The following is a 21798-nucleotide window of genomic DNA, read 5'->3' as shown; positions in this document are numbered from 1 at the left end:
TTAGGCTTCAAGTCATAGTTGTGATATGAGCTAGCATACTTTGAGTTTTTGGTATTATGTGCCAGACATTCTGTTAACATATTAAAAATTTAGATGGCTAAAAAATAAAAAAAAATAAAAAAAATTTAGATGGCATCAGAAGAGAATGTGTATCATCCATATCTTATATGCAATATTTTCTTGCCAATTTTTAGATTTGCAGCTTTGTTTCCATACAACCTTTTTGTTTTGAGCTGTTTCTGATAGGCAAATATTAAATCATCCTTATGATTGATTCTGAGTTTGTCATATTCTCCTGTCAGTTGTTTTAATTTATTCGAGGCTCTGCTATTCCTATGAATAAATTCAATGACCTTCTGAAGTAGGAAGTAGGTATTGTTGTGATCTACATTTTGCACACACAAAAACCCCCTGAAATTTGTAGAGGTTGAATCACTTACCCAAAGTCCCATAGATAGTGTGTGGCAGAGCCAGATTCAAGTACATTTCTGTTTGACTCCAAAGACTACATTCTTTAGAGATAAGCATTATATAGATTCCTATCTCCACTTTTGTAGAGAAGAGAGACAAGGTCATAGAAGCTCCAGTTATGGTCCAAATGAGTGACAAGATACACAAAGCTAAATCGACTCAGTTTTCTAGTTTAGCCAGAACAGAAATGTTACTGTCACCTTGTTTTCCAAGTCTGGAAATGCTGGTTTTGCTAATTTGAGTAATTGAATAGCCAGAGCATTTTAGATTCAGAATAATCTCAGGATTGGAAGGGATATTTAGGATCATGTAGTTCTATCGAGGTCTAAAAATCAGTAACCTTCCCAATATTTCTCTACCCTGAGAGACTTATTATAGATGGCCTGTTGTATCTGTACAGCTTTGTCACAATATCCATCAAGCTGATTACCACTTGTTTTCTGTATTTATTCTGAAAACTCTGAATCCTTTATAGATAAATGGAACTTTGAATCTCTACCTTTTTTTTTCCTGTATGTGGGATGTGATGTGTCCTTTCCTCTATGAAAATAGGCCATGAATAAACAGTAATATTTGAAGCTCTTGCTCGCTCTCAAGGTTTTAATTGAGAATAGCTCTTGGGAATATGAGGTGAGAGAGGTTAATTACTATTTTGTAATCAAAGAATTTTAGCCCTGAAAAAACAATCACAAAGTTTAGTTAGAGATGCCAAATAGACACATTCAGGACTCCAGGGGAATTATCACAGGTGTTTTGTTTTATTCAGTTAATAAAAGCTTGGTGGCCTGCCTTAGAACTTTAGGGAAATTGAAACCTAGGAAACTTTTGATGTTCCCCAATAATTGACAAAATGATGTCAGTTTTCCTTTCCCAGGGATGCTGGCAATAATAATCCTGTCACTGCTCTGAAAATGATAAACTTTCCTTTTTTTCCCCTCTGTTAAAATGAAGAAAAATTCTCCTATTTTTGCCAAAACCTACAAAAGGTGAATTTCTCTTCATTTATTATATTAGACTATACTTGGTCCTCCTATTGGCCTAAAAATCCTTAGGTTGGTGAATTGGAGTGATGATTAAGTGCCAATAAGTGAATACAGACATTTTCTAAATTGACTGAATGTAATCTCCAAAAGATACGGGGTTGAGACCCTTCCAAAAGAGAAGATATGTAATGGAGAAGTGTCCAACTGGCATTACTCTCTGACAGTGTCCTTTCATGTGTGTTCTTTGCATTGTGGCTTTTGTCTATTGTGTTTCATTCTATATCACAATATCACTTAGTTTCTGGGACCCATTGGTTCATCCAATCAAAGCCTTGAAACTTTGACATTTCTATTAAAAGTCAGAAACTGTTGGATTAGGTTAAAAAAAATCAAACTATATCTGGATACTGGAGACAAATCTAAATCAGAAGCAGAAATAGCTGAAAAAAATAAAAGGATAGAAAAAAGATATATATGGCAAATATTAACCAACTTTGGTTGATTACATTATCATTCCCAATTCTTATGCACTTTTCTTTTTTTCAAAATTTTTTTTTTACTGAAATATAGTTTACACACAAGGTTACATTAGTTTCAGGTATACAACATAGTGATTCAACAAATCTATATGTTGTGCTATACTTACTGCAAGTGTAGCTACCATCTGTCACCATACAATGCTATTAAGTTAACCACAATGCAATAAAATAAAACTGAGATTTCAGTTTTATTGCGTTGTGGTTAACGACTTGTCTGCTACTTGAATTTATTGACTTTTCGTCCTTAAAATTATATCTTTTTTAAAGATTATATTTATTTATTTGAAAGAGAGCGAGATTGTGAGTTCAGGAGCTGGAGGTGGGTGCAGAGGGAAAGGGAGAAGCAGACTTCCTGCTGAGCAGGGAGCCTGACACAGGGCTGGATCCCAGGACCCTGGGATCATGACCTGAGCTGAAGGCAGACACTTAACCAACTGAGCCATTCAAGTGCCCCTAAATCTATTTTATACATCGTGGATGGAAACAAAGAGGGATTCTCTGGAGAGTACAAATGTTAATAAATATATATTAATTACATTTTAGATATTACAAATTTATGCTATGTATATACTAATATATAAAATTATGTATATAATTTTATCCTACCTCAAATGACTTTTATTTTTATTTTTTATTTTTTTTTTTAAATTTTTTATTATTTATTTATGATAGTCATACAGAGAGAGAGAGAGAGAGGCAGAGACACAGGCAGAGGGAGAAGCAGGCTCCATGCACCGGGAGCCTGACGTGGGACTCGATCTCGGGTCTCCAGGATCCCGCCCTGGGCCAAAGGCAGGCGCCAAACCGCTGCGCCACCCAGGGATCCCCTCAAATGACTTTTAAAGAGTCAGGGTATAAACATGTATACATGCATATGATGATTATAAAAACATAAATAAATCTTACTAAAGAACATATTCATTATAAAGATACTTTTCTTTTTAAGAGTTTCATGAGTGCATTTTTTACTTCCTTATTCCTCAGACTGTATATCAAGGGATTCAACATGGGAATCACAGTGGTATAAAATACCGAGGACACTTTCTCCTGGATGAGTGACCTGCTGGAAGCAGGTTTGAGATACATGGACATGAGAGTCCCATAAAATATTAGAACAGCTGTCAAGTGGGAGCTGCAGGTGCTGAAGGCTTTGGACCTGCCCTGCATAGAGTGGATGTGGAGGATTTTGGAGAGGATGAAACCATAAGAAATGATGATCGTCAGGCTGGTGGCTACCATGTTAAATCCGCCAATGACAAAAATCAAAAGCTCATCAATATAAGTGCTTGAACAAGAGAGTTGAATAAGTGGAATGATGTCACAGAAATAATGTTTAATGATGTTTGGGCCACAGAAAGTCAGCCTTAATATACAACCTCCATGGATCATAGCATCAATCAAGCCTACTGAGAAGCCAGCAGCTACCAGCAGAGAACAAGCCCGAGGAGACATGATGACATGGTACAGCAGGGGGCTGCAGATGGCGACATAGCGATCATAGGCCATGGCAGCTAACATGTAGCACTCAGAAATGACAAAAATGCAAAAAAAAAAAAGCTGAGTCATGCAACCAGAATAGGAGATGGCTTTATCGTTGCATAAAAAGTCTGCCAACATTCTGGGGGTAATAACAGAAGAATAGCATACATCTAAAAAAGACAAACTACTGAGGAAATGGTACATGGGGGTGTGAAGTTGAGAACTCAACCCAATTATTGAGATCATTCCGAGATTTCCCGCCACTGTAACTGCATAAATCCCTGAGAAGAGGCAGAAAAGAGGCAGCTGAAGCTCAGGTTGGTCGGTTAGTCCTGAAAGAAGAAACCCAGTCACTGCAGATTGATTTCTTAGGCCCATTCTCTTCTGAGAAATCTGTAGAGATAAGAGGAAAAGAGCCAAATCAGGCAGTCAGAATCCTAGCCTGTCTCCGATTCCCTGTAGCCCAGGTACTTCTGGCATGAAAATGTGCAACTAAGGTTATCTTATCACCTTGGCACCACGCTTGTGCCTCCATTGATGTGCAGGGATTTTGAACCCCACACCCCCCAAGGCAGAACTTTGATAACATAGTAAGTAAGCATCTATTTAACTGTAGGTTTTAGGAACTAGAAATGAACTTTAGCAGGCTCTCCGGCGTGTCAAATTCTTTTAGCCAAGTATGAAATGCTTAACTCTAGAGCCAGAAAGAAGCCTAAAGACACAGGAGAGGCTTTCTAAAGCAAATCAGCCAAAGTTAAATAGGTTTCTTAACTAAAAAAAAAATAATAATAATTAAAAAAAAATAAATTAATTAATTTTCTTAACTGCAAGATATTTAGGAATCTTCAAGAGAGCTAGGTAACACAATATTTTCCAAATTCATTTGATTGTAGAGTCTCCCACCTGCTTTTTAACGAAACATATTTTAGCACTAGTGTGCCTTGGAACCTTTTAAGAAACTGTGTTTTCATTTGCATGTTCGTTCTATTTTTAATCTAATCACAAGCGATTTCTAGGTAGGAAGTTTATTCTTCATACACTTCGGTAAAGTTGAATAACGGTAGAACAGCAAACCTCCTAAAATAACTTTTGCCTTCCAACTCTTGGGTGATCCTGTGGGCTAAGCCTACCCCTCTCACCAAGGCCTCTGAGCATGATTGAATGCTCTATAGTCAGCACTGCTGTTTTTGGCAATGCAAACAACCCGGATATTTGTGCTTCCACTGGAGGCTCCCATGTACTGTGTCCTATCTTTCACTCACACTTCTCTCACGAGGGGACAAAGATGGCACACGACCTGGAGTTACCTGCTTGGGGGCCAACCCAGCCCTTATCTCTGAAAAACTTTAAATTTTTCTTTCAGTGTTGGGCTGTCATAGAGGACTGTCTAGACTCATGTTCACCCAGAGTTTATACAGAGCCCTGCTCAGACACCCGGTTTAGCATTTTCTCAACCTGCCCAGCCTAGGACCTATCTTTCTGCCTGGCTCTTCAAGGAGCCGTTCATGTCCTCCTACTTTCAATCTATTACTGTCACATTAGGACGAAGCACACTTCCTTTGGCCACTTGCATTCTCAAGGATGCAGGTGCCTCCTCCCGATTTCCCAAATCAGTTGAAAACAAAGAAGCTTCATAACACTGAACGGCTGTTCTCCGAAGAATTCTAGAAATGCATGACTTTTGCATTTGCTCTTCTTCTCCCATCCCGAGGGGTAACATAGGGGAACCACGTGCAAAAGAGAGATTGTCCAATTGCACTTAGTCTGATGCTGAATTATTCCAGGATCTTCCTTTCCCTTTATCCCTTACCAATCAGCATACACAAGAATAGTCTGGTCACAGAGACCACAGAGAGAGACAGATACCAAAGGATATTCAAGAAGATACATATACTCAGTTTTGGCCTTAAATCTCTTCTCATGTGTATCTTCAGACTGTCCTGAACAACACAAGCACACTGAGCAGTCTGGCTACGTTTCTAATTGTCCCACATTTCCTCTAATTCCTACTGGAATCAAATTCACATGTCTTCTGTCCTGCCTCTATTCCTTATTCCGTTCCAGGGCCCTGAACCCTTCTGCCTTCTACTGCAGTTAGTTATGATTTTCTCTCCTGTATTTCCTGCTTTTCACACATTTCAGTGCTTTAGGTCCTTGCTACTCATTGTGCAGTCCACAGACCCAGCACCAGCATTATTTGGAAATTTGTAAGATCTGCAAATTTATGTACCATCTCAAAACCTAACCCATACCAATTAAGTCAGGATCTACATTTTGGCAAGATTCCCATAGGATCTGTGTGTATATTAAAGTGTGAGAAGCACTGTTTTAGATTATTGTCTCCTGGAGCTGAAATCATCATTCTTCATTCTTGTTATCTTCCTCTGAACCTCTTTGTTTGCTTCTTCTCTGCACCAGAAAGTGTTCTGGGAAAGATGGGAAGCCCATCTTTGGAAACAGCTTCTCAAGAATAACTTTCTTGGATGGAAGATAAAACTGTATTTTGCATTTCAGTATTTTGCCACCTATGTAGACTCAGAGACTTCAGACAGTGAAAGCTGCAGGTCTGATAGCTTATTTCAACAAATTGTATTATGCCTTTGTGTTGGCAGGAAAGAAATGTTATAAAGTCATACCTTAATCCACGTAGACATGAACAATGCTAACAGAGTGTACATGTTAGCATTGTTAACAATGTGAGCTCGCAATGCTAACATTGCCAAAAAAAAAAAATGTATTTACTTTATCTAATCGTCTACCAAATAGTAAGTTTCAGCTTTTAGGAGTTAAAACTTTTTAGGTTGTATATGGCCACTTTCCAAAATGATCTACTATACTGACTCAGACCTGATTCAGATCTCAAATACTTTCAGGAACTCAAAAGTAATTTAATAGCTTACAACGTGTTTTTAAACATTTGAATGCCCCACACAGTGCTATTAAAACTATCACAATCAAAAGTATTTTACAGCTTGGGCAGCAATGCCAGGTCAGCATTGCCCAATAGGAATACATGCAGTCATATGGGTAATTGGAAATTTCAGAAGTCCCCTTTTTAAAAAAAAAGTGAAAACGAAGAGTTGGAAGTCAGTTTTACTACTTCAGTTTATTTAACTTGATATATGTAAAATTTTCTCATTTCAACATGTAATGATATAAAAATTCCTTCTTTAAGGATCTATGTATTATGTTATAAAAATTCTAATGAACTATTTTATCTTATTTTTTGGTACAGACCTTTGAAGTTCTTAATGTGTTTTATACTTACAGCACTTCTAAAATCACACTAGCCACATTTGAAATGCTCAGTAGCCACATGTGGCTAGAGGCTACAGTATTGGGCATCACAGATCCAGAATTTTTTTTCTAAGTCTGACTTGTCAAATTTCCGTGACCCCTTTTTAACTAAGGAAATCATTAGCTCAGAGCTGGCAAAAAGAGCACTGAGCTATGAGTCATAAGATTTAGTTCAACCACTGCCCTGAGACTTACGGTGTAATATTTGACTCATAAATTCTCTTACGGGTTCATATTTTAATCTGTAAAAAATAAGTAATACTTTTAAAATTGTGCAAATTAAATAAGACATAAGGGTAAATACATTCTGTGCACTGTTAGGAGTATATATTTATAAAACTCATATTTTAGATGCTGGTGATTTCACAGATTAATTCACAGATTAGAAACAAGTCTTCTTAGATGAGGTAGGTGAGGAGGCAATGCACAGCTGAATACAAGATGAATGCCCATGTCTTCTGCCCTTTGTTCCTGGGCTCAGTGGCATGCAAACATCAGAACCTCTAGAGCTCCTGAAGATAATCAGCAGTCAATGTTAGAACATGTTTTAGTACCTATGCAATATGAACATTATAACTGTGAAACTCACTTTCCTCCTCTGAAGCCTTGTGCTGAGTGCCTCTTCTTTTTCCTATCCTTTTACATTAGGGATAGAGATGGGATAATTATACCTTTTTCTCCTTAAGTGTGTAAACAGCCACAGCAAACAAAGAGCAAGTTTAAATGAATTTGTGACTTCTAATCTCAGTTCAAGTATTATATGTCTGGAAAGATAAAGTAATCCTCTTGGGTTTCTTACCTCCTGAGGTTTAGCATATTTGTCTATTTGTAAGAACTGTCTCTGCACTGGCCTATCATCCTCTTTTCACATAAGTAAACTTAGCCATTTGATGTGGTCTAGAGTAATGCAATTAGTATGGCCCAACATTAGGAATTATTTAGAATATAATGCTAAAGAAATGGAATAGATTTTTTAAAAAGGTTATTATTTTCTCACAGAAATTCTTTTAATAGAAATATATACAGAAGTAGACTTTTAGTTTATATATATATATATATATATATATATATATATATATAAAAATATATGTGTGTGTGTGTGTCATATATAAAAGATTTATTTATCTGAGAAAGAGTGCTTATAAGTGGGGGAAGGGGTGCAGAGAGAGACTCTTTCAAGCCGAGCCCAATGTGTGGCTCTATTTCATGACCCATGAGATCACGACCCAAGTCAAAACCAAGAGTTGGATGCTTAACCAGCTGAACCACTCAGGTGCCCCTGGAACTGTATTTTAGGCATAACACTTCAAGTGTTGTAAAGATACCTGTTAACAGCCCATGAATCATGCATATTGTGAATGTTTAGTAAAATAAATCTCAGATAATCCTATTATGATGTGCTGTGTGTGGAGAGAGAGAGAGAAAGAGAGAGAGAGAGAGAGAGAGAGAGAGAGAGAGAGAGAGACTGCCTCACCATGAAAGTAGTTTATTTTTGGAAAAAAACTATTTGTTGAGCACCTGGCTGGTTGATGCAACTCTTGATCTTAGAGTTGTAAGTTTGAGCCCCATGTTGAGTGTAGAGATTACTTAAAAATAAAATCTTAAAAAAAAAGCTATTTGTAACTTGTTATACAAATATGTGGAGATGCCTGATTGCAAAATGCGCATGAATAAACATAACCCAAAGGCAAAGAGAAATGTTCAGATTATCTGCTATTCTTCTTTGTAATGTGGATAAGTCAAAGCTGACTCAGGAAAAGCAGTGTCTTTATAGTTAAAGCAGGAGTCCCTTCCAATGTGGAATGTGATCATCTAGGTGATTAACTGTGTGTTCTACTTTTTCACTGTTGAATCAAAGCTGAGCTGAGGCCTTATATATAACCAACCGTTATTTGACTTAGAGTAATCATTCCTGATTCATCAACATCTTTCTCTGATGAGCCCAGCAAATCATTGATCCTCATTTCCATACACGTAATTATATTATTTATTTTCCATCATTGGCATGTGGAATCAACTGGAATGATGCTACTGGGTACAGGTTACCCTAGGAGAGCATTGTCTTTAATTCTTAGGCAAAGGATACAGGATTTGGGGTATTGGGATCAAGTAAAATAACTAATGTGATAACCAATTTAGATGCTCCTTTGGAGATAAAATTGTAGATTTAGCTGACTGTGTACCCAATTACTCTCCCTTGCCTCCTCTGGGGAAGTTTCTATAATGAAATAAAACATGGAGATCAAGAAGCCACACAGAAATGTAAGTGTAAAGACAGAGAATGATTTGGATGCATTTCTATTATTCCTTTTCTCACTCTCCTATGGTTAAACACTAATATTCAGGGCGTTGTCACAACCCAGAGAAATGAGAAAATTATAAAGTCAGATGAGCTAGAATAAAGCCAGGACACTAGAGGTTGTTTTGTTACTTTTTGGTTTTGTTGTATGATTTTTTGTTTTGCTTTTTAAACCCTTCTAAGCTAGAGTTCTTTTTAAAATGATTTTAAAAAGCATTTTATTTTATTTTTTTTAGAGGGAGAGTGCATGAGGTGGGTAGCAGAGGGGGAGAGAGGAGCAGAGGGAGAATGAGAAAGAGAATCCCAAGCAGGCTCCATGCCCAGTCAAAGCCCTATGTGGGGCTTCAACTCACAACCCTGAGGATATAACCTGAGGCAAAATCAGGAGTTGGTAGCTTAACTGACTAAGCCACTCAGGTGCCTTAAAGCTAGAGCCTTCTGAGGCATTTAGTTAGGGCACTTAGGTTCGGGCAGAACCACAGGACCCACTCACAGCCTTATACACTCTTGCTATCATTATCATTAGCACTAGAAATACCCTAATTGGGAGAGTTCCTGCCCCACCACTACCCAACAGTGGGAGCAGCCTCCACCAGGCATTGCTATTCCAGCTCTAACAGAGTTAAGGTCAGGGGGTGAAGACGTATTTTAACACTTTGCACGTTGTACTTTGCCAGGTGTTGATCCAAGAAATGCTAATGGTGCAGCAAGGTCTCACAGAGAGCTGTACTAAAATTAGATTTTTGGGTTTTGCTCCCTCCGATATCATAAAAGGAGATGGCCCAGAGTCAAATTTCACCGACAGCTCCATACTTCAGATTTTATACCTCTCTGAGGGTGGATAGAGCTTATTTTACTGGGTCAAACTCATCAAATAAAGTTTGTGCTTTTTCTCCATTTGAATTCTTCAAGAATTCTTGGTCTTGATATAAATACAAACTTGAAGATGGCCCCCATTATATCATCTTATGCGTCCAGATGTGTCTGCACTGCCCATTGCCCACAGACATTTGATGCAAGTACACACACACACACACACACACACGAAGTGAAGAAAAGGTGAATGGACTTGATATTTGTTGATTACCTATCCAGACATTTGGTAAACATTATCCCATTTGCTAGCAGTAAGTAGTCAATGAACTCCATATTATCCTTGAGACTACAAAGCTCAGCATGATTGTGAAATTTGCTCAAGGCCACACAGCTGGTAAGTGGCAGATCCACAAAGAAGCAAATCCACAAAGCCTTATCCCAGAGCCCATGTCTAGAAGGTGGCTGCTTATATTTGGATTTAGATAAAGAGAACTTTTAGTGTCTCCTAGAGGATTTAGCCACATCATTGTACTCGAAAAGCAAACCGGAAAAAATAAGAAAGAAAAGCAAACCGATGTGGAGCAAAGATTTCCCTCAGTAATAAAGCTGGCACACGTGGCTAGAAAAATATCTGCTAATCTTTTTTCTCAATGACCTCTTTAAAAAATACACCAGACTCATTATCTGCATAAATATTCAGGCAATTCATGAAAAAGAAGCCCCAGAAGTAAAGCCCCTCTCATTTTAGGATTCCTGGACAGGTAGGTTTCTTGTACTCCATCTCAAAGACTGATCTTTGTGGAAAGGGGCCAGAAGGATAAGGAACACATCTGAAGACCGGGTACCGCAACATTCCCAGGCAGTCAGTGCTATGACTACAAGAAATTCTTAAATGTTAGTCTGTTGAAGAATCTTTCTGGAACTTGGCAAAATGGGTCCGCTCCCCAACCCCTACACTTCTGATTCCATAGATCTGGGGTTGAAAAAAATAATCTTTGATTTCAATAAGCATTCCAGAGGGGCACAGAATCAAGAGATCCTGGGCTTTTTCTCCATTTGAAAATGTCAAAACGTCATCACCCACTTCTGTACTTCAGAGGATCCTGTCCTGGAAGCCCAGGCCCAACCCAAACTCAGGAGGACATCCCAGTGAAGAAGAGAATAGGGCAGCTGAGCAACAGGAAAAAAATCATCTGAGTGGAAGTTTAGACACAGACCATAAACACGTGCTGTGTAGATAATATCTGCTCATAAACACCACAATCACTACCATCAGGGCCAACAGGTAGAAGGGGAAATCCCACTTTTATACATGTGCTCCAGGGTTTCATATGGATTCTCTATGTCTTTCCCTTTAGGAAGATGTCAGGAATTGCTGTTTCAGCACAGGGAATAGCATACAGTGTTGCCTTGAATACATGTTCCTAGGACAGGCATCAGACAAGCCAGGTCCTCAGGATATGAGGCCCGTTAGCATATGGTCTCTCAATTCCAAACTGCAGTATTTCTGGTGGAGTTCGGGGAAGTAGCCACCTTTCCCTTTAAAGTGAAGGAAAACTCTTTATCCAGCTGAGAGTCCCAGAACAGTATAAAGAATTGCCCATTAATTCTTGGTCCTGGGAGACTGAGGCTCACAATGCTCTTGTTCTCGAAATTCTTGTTTGGATCATGGAGATGCCTAATCAAGCTAATAAGTGACATAGACACTGATTTAGATACATAGTTATTCCATTTTCCCTTATAGTCTCTGGGGTTCATTTTGTTTAGGAAAAGTTTTAATTGCCCCAGATGGGACTATGTTCAATTATTTACAAGTGAATACTGTAATCATGAATGCTACAATATTATACTTTCTACTTTCTAGGATACCTTCATGTGAGAGAACATTTGTGCACAGGTACACAGTCCCCAAAGGATGCCAATTTTTTAAATTATAACTGGACGTTACATTATTATCTGTCTTATGAGTGACATGATTCATGATTTGTGCCATATGTTTCTTTTGTGGACGCTTCTAATTTGATGGCTAATATGCATGGAGTGGATATTCAGAGAAAGAGAAAACTCACGTGGGCTCATTTTGAAGATATTTTAAGATCCATTCCTGTTATTGACTAGCTGCTATGTGGCCTTTGTGCAAGTTATCTAAGTAAGAGTTCTTATTGATAAGACAGACATAATTCTAATATGTTCTATCTGAATTTTAACTTTTTTTGAAGGTCGAATAATATACACAAAATTGTTTTATAAAATATAAAGAGATTATACTAATATATCTATTGAGTATTTTGGGAGGAATAATGAGGGCAAGGAATAAGGAGGGCACCACTGTGCCAAAGGCAATCAGGTGCATGATCCCTTAACTCCTCTGATTCCACCCATTTTTCAAGATGGGTGCCAGTATAATCCATGAAAACAAACTATGACAGGAGAATGTTATCACATACTTTTGTATATCAACACAATGGACTACTGTGCATTCATTTAAATTATCATTTTACAGAGTTTCTAAGTGCTCATGCTATTAGCTGCATATAGTACATTTTGTTTGCAACCATTTAGAACCATGTTGAACATGTGTCACTTAACCAGAAACTAGAAGGTAACAAGCATAAGGAAATTAGTTGCTGTAGTAAGATAATAACATTTACGGATTTTTTTTCCCTACATATTCTTTCACATGTTGCTCTCTTTTCTTTTTTGATTTCAATTTTTCCTTTCTTTTTAGTAATAATTCAAAATACTTTGTTTCTCACAATTTAGATGTCTTTGCCTTTCAAAAAATATTTATTTATTTGAGAGAGGAGGGAGGGGTCGAGGGAGAGAGAGAGAGACAGGATCCTAAAGCAGATTGCCCATTGAGAGCAGAGCTTCACACCAGGCTGGATCTCAAGGACCCTAAGATTGTGACCTGAGCAGAAATCAAGAGTTGGCCTCTCACCTGACTGAGCCACTTAGATGCCCCTCTTTGCATTTTTTTTTTAAACAAACTTCTTTTCTAAAGTTTCTAAGTTATCAGAGACTAAAAAGTTTTGCTTTACCAAGATCTATGTTTTTAACTTGCTCTTGCAGTTAGAGAAGTAGAAGGGAATCGCACTTGATTGTCATACACATCCGTGGTTAGAGAGGATTCTTTCCCCATTGGGTCCTCTGATACATTTCATCTGCAGCAACAGTCTGCCAAAGAAAGACCAGTTTCTCATCCCTCAAGAGAACCAAATGATGGCAAAAAAATCACAGTGGAGGGGTTGAGATGGAGGAGAGAAGACAGTGGATGAACTGTGGAAGACAGAATTTGTATTAACAACTGAGGGGAGAAAACATCTAATAGGTAAAACGTAAAAATGCACTGGTGATTATATAAATAGAAATCATGTATCTGGGGGTAGAGATGAAGAACATAAACAGCTAAGTCCTCCTTTTCCAATACGTTTCTAATACCATAGGTCAGATCTTGGAGGTACTGCTTCCTTACTCACATGTCCCCCTCCCAGGACACTTCAGGGTGGAGAAAGGTGGAAGCTAGGATATGTCTAATCAATGTCAGGGCATCATGAATTTCAGTGGAAATTCATCTCCCTGACAAATCTTGAATACTGTGTGACAGGTACTATTCCAAACACTGAGGATTCTATTAGTGACAAAAAAAAATATGTCTTATAGGAACTTATGGTCTAGGAAAAATACACATATATACAAAATATTTTAACATTATGTGACAAATAATTCCAAAAGTATTCACAGGGTGGAGCAGAAGTATAGAAAGGAGACATTAATTGTTATGTATAATATGTATTCAAAGGCTTATTTCTATTAAAAAAATGAGACCCGAATGTGAATGATTGAATGAATGATAAGATTCCCTTCCAATACCAACACCACAAAGATATTGTCCAGTCTAGTGAGAAAGAAGGTACTTACCTACTCTTTGGTCAGATTTCAGCCATGCAAATCCTAATTACTGAATGAAGACACAGATCTTCTCATTTCCTTTCTCTACAGTTTTCATATCCCACACAGAGATTTACTATCCCAAACATGAAGGTTACTGCTTGAGACATGGAGCAAGAACAAATAAAATCATCTCATTTAAACTTAAAGTTCAAAAGAAGAAAGTTAATTTCCCACTAAAAAAAAATGGCCAGTTACTGAGGGTCGCTGGAAGAGATGGAGGTGGGGGGATGGGGTAACTGGGTGATAGACATTAAAGAGGGCACATGATGGAATGGCCACTGGGTGTTATATAAGACTGATGAATCACTGACCTCTACCTCTGAAACCAATAATACATTATATTTAGTTAATTGAATTTAACATAAAATAGGGACGCTTGGGTGGCTCAGTGGTTGAGTGTCTGCCTTTGGCTCAGGTCCTAGTCCCAGGGTCCTAGGATTGAGTGTCACTTTGGGCTCCCTGCGAGGAGCCTGCTTCTCCCTCTGCCTGTGTCTCTGCCTTTTTTTCTGTGTCTCTCATGAATAAATAAATAAAATCTTAAAAAATAATAATATAAAAGATTAAATTAAAGAAAAAATGGTCAGGATACAGTGACCTTTCAAATAAATAAATAAATAAATAAATAAATAAATGGCCCATTAGGGGCAGAATGGGAAGTAGAGTGCAGGTCTTTTTTTCCTGCTTTATAGCATCCTTTGCTATAAGGATGTGCTTTGATTCACACAGACTATTCAAGAGGTTCCTCTTTCATTCTTCTCCATAATTTACATATTACAAAGAACTAATTCCATAGTGATGTAACAGAAAACTTGGTAGAATTTCTTTTAAAAAATATTTTAGGGATCCCTGGGTGGCGCAGCAGTTTAGCGCCTGCCTTTAGCCCAGGGCCCGATCCTGGAGACCCGGGATCGAATCCCACATCGGGCTCCCAGTGCATGGAGCCTGCCTCTCCCTCTGCCTGTGTCTCTGCCTCTCTCTCTCTCTCTCTCTGTGACTATCATAAATAAATAAAAATTTAAAATATATATATTTTATTTATTTATTCATAAGAGACAGACAGAGAGAGGCAAAGACACAGGCAGAGGGAGAAGCAGGCTCCATGCAGGGAGCCTGATTCAGGACTCGATCCCAGGACCCCGGGGTCATGCCCTGAGGTGAAGGCAGATGCTCAACCACTGAGCCCCCCAGGCGTCCCCCTGGTAGAATTTCTAAAGTTTTCTCTCTGAAGAGAACAAAGGGAAGATATGCATGGAAATGTTTTACATTTTTCATTATTATTCATAGATGTATCTTAGAGGCTATTATATTCTCAAAGGCCCTATAACTGCTTGAGCATTCAGAAACTGCTTAAGTAATACAGGTAGTGACAAATCACCTTTGTTCCATAATTCTTCACTTTGAGAATGTTTCACACACTACATTGCTCAACATTTCTGTACTTTCTTCAATTTCTTGATGACAAATAAGTTTGACCATTTATATATATATATAAATATATATATTTAGTGACCGTTTGGATAGTCTCTTTGTGACGTGTCTGTTTCATATGTTTAACACATTTTCCTACTGGAAAACTTTTCTTTCTCATATTTATTTATAGCAGTTCCTTATGTACGCTGGATATTAGTCCCATGTCAGGGATGTGTATTTTCAAATGTCTTCTTTTATCCAGCAATAGGCTTTCTCTTTGATATGAATATAACTAAGGCTCTCTAGTGGAATGAGAGTATAAATGCTTCTGGAGGTCATGAAGGGAACTTCTTTAGTATAATAGCCCACAAATGCGGGAACAGAATTCTGCTGTGGTTTCTTGTCAGAAGGAAATAACAAAATAGCAGTCTAACAAAAAGTGAAATTACAAGGGTGGTGAGAAAAAGCCATATCACTCAAGTTTGAGTACTTAGATCCCTCTGAGCAGAAACTGAAAGAGGTATAGACAGGTCAAAAAGGAAAGACCACCACAAATGAGGCAAAATTCTGAGTCCAGGTCTCTGATTGTCACACGAAGTGGGGATTATAAATTCAATTTTGCAAATCTTTGCCTTCAGTCATCTCCTCACCAATTCTGAGAAGCCTGGTTTGAGGTCTAGAGTAGGTTACATAGGGTCCAATGGACCTGGGGTCTTTCTTTTTTTTTTTTTTTTTTTTTTGACCTGGGGTCTTTCAATGGATACACTTTTATATGTGTGCTTCAAGTTTGGTAATACTTGCCTTTAATAACATTTTTTTTTGCAGCTTATTGTAACTTATTATAGCAATGGTAAAGCATATTGCCTTGTGATACTGGAATTTCTACATCAGTAGTCAATCCTCTTGGAGGAACATGAATGACAGTGGTTAGAGCTCCCCATTGGAAGGGAAGAAGCTCCTTTCTGCATAGGCAATCCTGAGAAGAGGTCTGATGGAGGAAAAGTGATATGAAAATGTGAGAAACATAGCCAACAGTTAACCCTTCTTTTGTCACATCCCTGTCTAGGGATATGCACACCCATGTTTCAATGGTCATCCCCAGGCTGGTAACCCCTAATCTGTCTTCAAGTTCCAGAACTAAATTCTATCTATTTTATGTGCCATAGATTCCTTAAACTGAACCCAAACCAGTTTTTACTTACTAGCTTCTTCCTCACCAGACTTGTGCTTCCACACACATTTTACACCTTACTTAACGGCATCATTGACTACTGTTGTCCCTAGCTGGGCACATGATTTCTTCTTTGATTTGTATCTCACAAATCCATCACATCTCACAAGTTTCTCTAATCTGGCTACATCTTTATATCTTTGTGTCATTACCTATTAAAGTTTAAAAGAGATATAAACATTTCAGCCCAGAATCTGACTCATAAGGATCTATTACATTGATATAAAAGCATCAATATGTAAGAATACAATAATATAAATTATCATGGATGCCAGTAACCCTCTTGGTCTTTCTGCTACACTGGTCCCCAAAGGTCAAAGGTCAACCCATAGTTGATTCCATGGCAGTTGGCAGCCCTAAAAGCAAGCTGGCCCTGATATAGGAGTGGGCAGGGATAGGAGCTTATTCCCATGCTCACCAGAAGTGATGGAACTGAGGCTTGCAGTTTCGAGAGAAAGGAATTGTCCTGGACACAGAACGGAGATACCAGCCCAGGGACAGCCTGCATTGCATGGCAAACTGATGACTCCAGAAATCTGCTCCAGATCCAGAGCTCCTGTGGTGGTTGGCTAATGTTTCTTTTGTTGCAACTACATCTCAGTTCAAATTCTGCTCAAATCTACTTCCCACAAACACTGGCAGGTGTGACTGCTAGGTATACTCCCCAATAAACTGTCTACACACAATTCTTTGCCTTAAGAGTTGCTGTCCCAGGGAGACTAAATTAATGCTATGGTAATTGCTTACATATCATTTGTCATGCCAAGAACTCTTCTTAAGTGCTTTACATCTCTAAACTCCTATAATCTACAAACTTCTTATGTAGTAGGACAAATTATTATCTGTAAGATCACAAAGCTGTTTGGTGGTAGAGCTAGGATTTAGAGCTAGGATCGTGAGTCCATTTTCTTTTCTTTTTTTGAGAGAAAGAATGTGAGTGGAGGGGCAGAGGGAAAGGGAGAGAGAGAATTTCAAGTAGACTCACCTCTGAGCATGGAGACTGATAAGAAGCTTGATCTCACAACCCTGAGATCATGATGTGAGTTGAAATCAAGAGTTTGCTGCTCATCCAACTAAGCCACTCAGGTGACCCTTGAGTCCATTTTCTTAACTACAAAGTGCCCCTTGTAAAATTAAGTATATTGAGCATTGTTTTTAAGAAAATTTAAATAAATTTAAAAATATACCAAGATATGTACAGAGGTCTAGAAGAAAGATGGCATAGCATGTTTGAGGCAATGAAAGAAAGCCAGTTTGTAGACTGCAATAAGGTCAAATAGGCAAAGAGAGGCCATTAGGTATAACTTATATCTTAGTTCAGTAAAAAGCTTTTTTTAGGGAGGATTTTAATATAAGTCTTTTGACTCTGAGCTTACTGCATACCATGGTTTTCTACACAAGAAATCAGTAAATGTTTTCTCTGTCACGTTACAGATTAAATAGTCAAGAAATAATAGTCTGTGCCTTATAAATGATATTAGACTGCAATGCTTCAGTGTTCCAAGCCACTTCTTGTGGCTTTGAGGCACTGGTCTATTTCCCAGAGGCCCACCTAACTAGACTTCTTTAGGCTCTCCAAATGAGGACACAAGTTTCTCCAAAACATCCTAAGTTTTGAGTGGTCATTCCCTTTTGTGTTGCTAGCTGGCTGATTACTCCTTCAATGATCTTGAATTCCTTCTGCTCTTCACTGATCCCTGGCTCTAAAATTGGGCCTCTTCAGTCAGGCATGTTTAACTTCTTTCAAGGCCTCTAGTTATCACCATATCTGGCAGCTCTGTCTAATATGTGATATTATATCTTGCTCTATAAAGGACAACTCACTCAGGACCTGTAGTCCCCTTGGTCTTTCCACTGTACTAGTCACCAGGGTCAAGGGTCAAGCCAATAGATGATTCCATGGCAGTTGGCTACCTGACAGCAGCCTGGCCCAGATACAGGAGTAGTGGGGAGTGGGATTTATCTTCTCTGTTTTATAGGCTACATCAGCTCCACCACTTCCAGTGCCTCAGCAATTACTAAGAGTTTAGACTTTGTTCTTCCCTTGTGAAGAAGTAATCAAATAAGAGAAGAGAGATGTGAGATATTGGTGGTGGTCTCAGCTTGAAATCCCCACTCGCAATGGCAAAAGTATCACTCAGAGGTATCCAGGCCACCAACATGTTCTTCTCCTCATGGGCCTTAATCTTCTTGACGCTAGGAATCCTCAGAGAAGAATGGGTTGAACTGACATTGGAAACAAAGAAAAATACAATAAGCCACAGTCCTTGGATATGTTGCACTACTCTTTGGCCAGAAGGTCAGAACCATCCTAGAAAGAGATGGGTGGAATGGGAGGGTTCATCTTTCCTTGACTTCCATTGGTCACATCAGCTTACTCATTGTTCTCTGGGGCAAATTCCTCAGGGTGCACTGTGCCCAGTTCCATAATCAACAGTTAAGACCAACTCCAAAATCTCACCATTTCGCATATTTTTGGGAAAAGTTTAGAAGTTCACAGACTTAATTGCTGGACATTTGAGAAGTGTTGGCAGTAGCAGCAGGGTGGGTCAGCACATCTAGGACATGAAGGCATAAAATAAAGGTAACTGGCGACAAGGAAACTATCTTGTATTGCCACTAGAGGAGGACAGGATGAATTATATTTAACAAGAAATCTGTTCTGACAAAAGAATAGAAGGAAAAGAAGCTTATAGAGACAGCAAGATAGAGAGCAGTTTCCTCTGGTTCTCTCATTCAGTTTAAGGATCCCTGCCTTTTAATTCTTTCCCCTTGTCCCTCTTTTTTATTTAATCAAATCTTTTTACCCCATTCCAATTTTTACCTAGAAATTTGTGGTCCTCAGGTGGAAAAGAGCCTAGAAGAAATGTCTGTCCTTCTCTCAACACAGCTTCTGCTTTCCAACAGATGGCCTGGAAGTGGTCAGGATCATGATGATTTTGTGTCTCAGCCTTTCCTTTGTCCATAACTTGTTCCTGGGTTTGGAATTTACCTATTTCATTCCTCAAACTAAATATGTCTTCTTCATCACTGTCTTCCTCAGTTTCTTCACAGGTAACTTCCTGGTTCCCCTAACACAGGCTTGGGGACAGACTTGGTTTATGGGTCCAGACTGTAGTCTTCCTAGCTCTTTGACTCAGATATGCAGCTTCTGAATTGGATCTACCACTGAATGGGATTGGTTTTTGGACAAGGTGCAGGTGTACAGGGTGGAAGCTTGGAAGTCAGGCATATTTGGGGTTGAGACTTGAATAGAAGAGCCAAAGTTTCTCAGAAGGGACTTTTTTTCCCCTCCTTTTATGAAAGGTATCCTTTTGCTCTGTGCACTCATACTGTATCAGCTAAAGCTAAAGCAAGGTCAATCCGTGTACTACTCTACTTACAAGATCACCTGGATCATTTTCACTGCCTACTTAAGTGTTTCCTTCTTTATGGCCTCTGGTGAGTATATTCAGGGCCTCCGGTGGGTAATAAGAACCAGTCCATACCTGATAGAGAGGAGAGTCAAAAAGGATGGGCAAGGGGCATGGGGAAAAGGTGCCAACCTTGTGTTTTAAATGGCTAAAGTTCAAGTGGACTCACTCTTTGGGGACAGTCCCTCCAAGGGTAGAGGTGGAGATTAGAGCTGTGTGGAATGTTCAATAAGTTTGCTCCTAGGGCAGCTCTAATTTCTGCTGTTTCTACTGTCTTTCACACTTTTCTCCCTTCAGGGCAGAGATAATCATCAAAGTCAGGATGAAGGAGAGTGGCTGATATGGAATGTTTACTGATGTGGAGAGGGACAGGGTACCTTGGGTGTCCAGTGTGGTGCCAAGGCACTTTGAGGTCAGAGACAAGCAATTTTTGATGTTAAATGGCCATGTGCCAACACTGGAGACCTTTCTTTTCTTCAAAAGTCTTTAAAATGTCATTTGGAAAACACATACAAATTCAGAAGCATGTCTCCTTTCAACATGAGTCCTCGGTGCTGTTGACATGTACAGCATTTAAGCTCTTCTGCATACACTTCCCATCTCTTCTACTAACCACCCCGCTCACCCCGCCCCATGACTTGGGGCAGTTCAAAGGCGACCCACTGGGCTTTGGGTTGGAGTCTTTCCGCTGACACAGAGGGAAATGTTTCTGTAACTTTCCATTGTTTCTTCATCACTCTCACTGGCTTCTCTTTTTCCCCAGGAATTCTCTCTCTCCTAGAGTGTAAAAAGTCCACCAGTGCTTGTGCCTGCGGGACCCTCATCCATACACCTGAAAGAGAAAGTGAGGACATAGAGGAATCTGAGAGTTCTGTAAAAATTGTTTCCTTACCAGAAAATGCAGCAGCGCCTCGTAGTATTGTTCATACAAGGGAAGGTTCTCCAAACAGACCACAACTCCAAACTCGTCGTGTAACCTGGGCTCTATGATTTGACAATTGATCTTTCAGCATATGCTTATCTTAATGGAAACAGCTTTGCATGTTATGTGCTGTGTGTCTCTCTACAACTGTATTGTCTTTGTTTGGCATTATTTAATGACTATGCCTGGGTCAGGGTGTATAAGAAAATCCAGAAGGTGGCTTTTAAAAAAAAAAAAAAAACAGTTTCTTCTATTTGTTCACACGATTTAATAACATTTGTTATTCATATAATAATAAATATTATCCTATAACTAATACTTGCCGTATTATTAACTCTATACATCACAAAGATCTAAATAATGTAAAATATCTTTTGTACTTTATTTTATTGTGAAACATTTCAAACATTCAGAAAGAGTACAAAAAATATGACAAACACCTGCACATACATCACTCAACTTTACAAAATTTTAACATTATGCCCTATTTGCTTTAGATGTTTTCAAGTTAAATTTATAGATAAAAGTGATATTCAACTGAAAAAGTTCCCTAATCCCATTTCCCTCCCTTGCGCTTATTCACAAAATGATTTTAATGATGCATTGTTGATCATTTTATACTCATGTTATTTTTACCACTGTACACATCTTTAAAAATTATATAGATTAGCTTTCCAAGCGTGCAGAGATTATTAAAAGTCAGACCGTACAGATCATTTTTTGCAACTTGCTTTGTCTTCACTCAACTGTATGTAAAGGTTTTGTGATTCATTAAGTTTTTTTTTTTTTTTTTTTTTTTTGTGATTCATTAAGTTTTGTTTTACTTCATTAAAACTACCGTTAAGCTTTCTATTGTAGAGATACAATGTAAAATACTCATTCTCCAGTTGCAGAAAGTCTAGGTTTTTATTATTATTATTATTATTCTGTTACAATAGTGCTGCTATGAGCCTTCTTATACACACCTGTCCATGAGCTGGAGTT

At 38.5% G+C, this 21798-nt stretch overlaps 3 protein-coding genes across 9 annotated transcripts in view; 1 reads left to right on the top strand and 2 right to left on the bottom strand.

Moving 5' to 3' along the window:
• LOC125752055 (olfactory receptor 6M1-like) overlaps positions 1-13932 on the bottom strand; it is a 39960-nt gene extending 26028 nt beyond the window's left edge. Inside the window, exon 1 of one of the 2 annotated variants that reach the window (XM_035716617.2) lies at positions 13806-13932. The gene's annotated coding sequence lies outside the window, so the exon portion shown is untranslated. The remainder of the gene's footprint in view (positions 1-13805) is intronic. The other variant, XM_049109826.1, reaches the window with a different exon arrangement.
• LOC112671145 (olfactory receptor 8D4) lies at positions 977-13936 on the bottom strand. Of its 4 annotated transcripts, XM_035716620.2 has the most exons (4): positions 13806-13932; positions 12926-13163; positions 4298-4375; positions 977-3865 (listed from the first exon to the last, which is right to left on the bottom strand). In XM_035716620.2, exon 4 carries the CDS (start codon positions 3848-3850, stop codon positions 2915-2917), a length of 936 nt encoding a protein of 311 aa, XP_035572513.1. In that variant the 5' UTR covers positions 3851-3865; positions 4298-4375; positions 12926-13163; positions 13806-13932; the 3' UTR covers positions 977-2914. The 4 variants fall into 4 exon arrangements, with proteins under 4 accessions (XP_035572513.1, XP_035572512.1, XP_035572515.1 ...); XM_035716619.2 differs by lacking the exon at positions 4298-4375; XM_035716622.2 differs by lacking the exon at positions 4298-4375 and having other exon boundaries at positions 12926-13061; positions 13806-13931.
• A 2884-nt stretch (positions 13937-16820) lies between these two features.
• TMEM225 (transmembrane protein 225) lies at positions 16821-21130 on the top strand. 3 transcript variants are annotated; one of them, XM_025465144.3, is made up of 4 exons: positions 16821-17121; positions 19387-19533; positions 19786-19920; positions 20656-21130. In XM_025465144.3, the coding sequence occupies exons 1-4, from the start codon at positions 16890-16892 to the stop codon at positions 20880-20882; spliced, it is 741 nt and encodes a 246-aa protein (XP_025320929.3). In that variant the 5' UTR covers positions 16821-16889; the 3' UTR covers positions 20883-21130. The 3 variants fall into 3 exon arrangements, with proteins under 3 accessions (XP_025320929.3, XP_025320930.3, XP_025320931.3); XM_025465145.3 differs by lacking the exon at positions 16821-17121 and adding an exon at positions 18369-18778; XM_025465146.3 differs by lacking the exon at positions 16821-17121 and adding an exon at positions 18616-18778 and having other exon boundaries at positions 19370-19533.
• The last annotated feature ends 668 nt before the right edge of the window (positions 21131-21798 follow it).

The sequence above is a fragment of the Canis lupus genome, chromosome 5 (genome assembly GCF_003254725.2).
Source record: "Canis lupus dingo isolate Sandy chromosome 5, ASM325472v2, whole genome shotgun sequence".
NCBI lineage: Eukaryota > Metazoa > Chordata > Mammalia > Carnivora > Canidae > Canis > Canis lupus.
Note: the sequence above shows the minus strand (reverse complement) of the source record. Positions and strands in the feature narration are given on the sequence as shown.

Coding starts and splice junctions, on each gene's coding strand:
- LOC112671145 (XM_035716623.2), bottom strand. CDS start 3,850: ATGGGCCTAAGAAATCAATCTGCAGTGACTGGGTTTCTTCTTTCAGGA.
- TMEM225 (XM_025465144.3), top strand. CDS start 16,890: ATGCTCACCAGAAGTGATGGAACTGAGGCTTGCAGTTTCGAGAGAAAG. Junction 17,122..19,386: donor CTTCCCACAAACACTGGCAG/GTGTGACTGCTA, acceptor GCTTTCCAACAG/ATGGCCTGGAAGTGGTCAGG. Junction 19,921..20,655: donor TTCCTTCTTTATGGCCTCTG/GTGAGTATATTC, acceptor CTTTTTCCCCAG/GAATTCTCTCTCTCCTAGAG.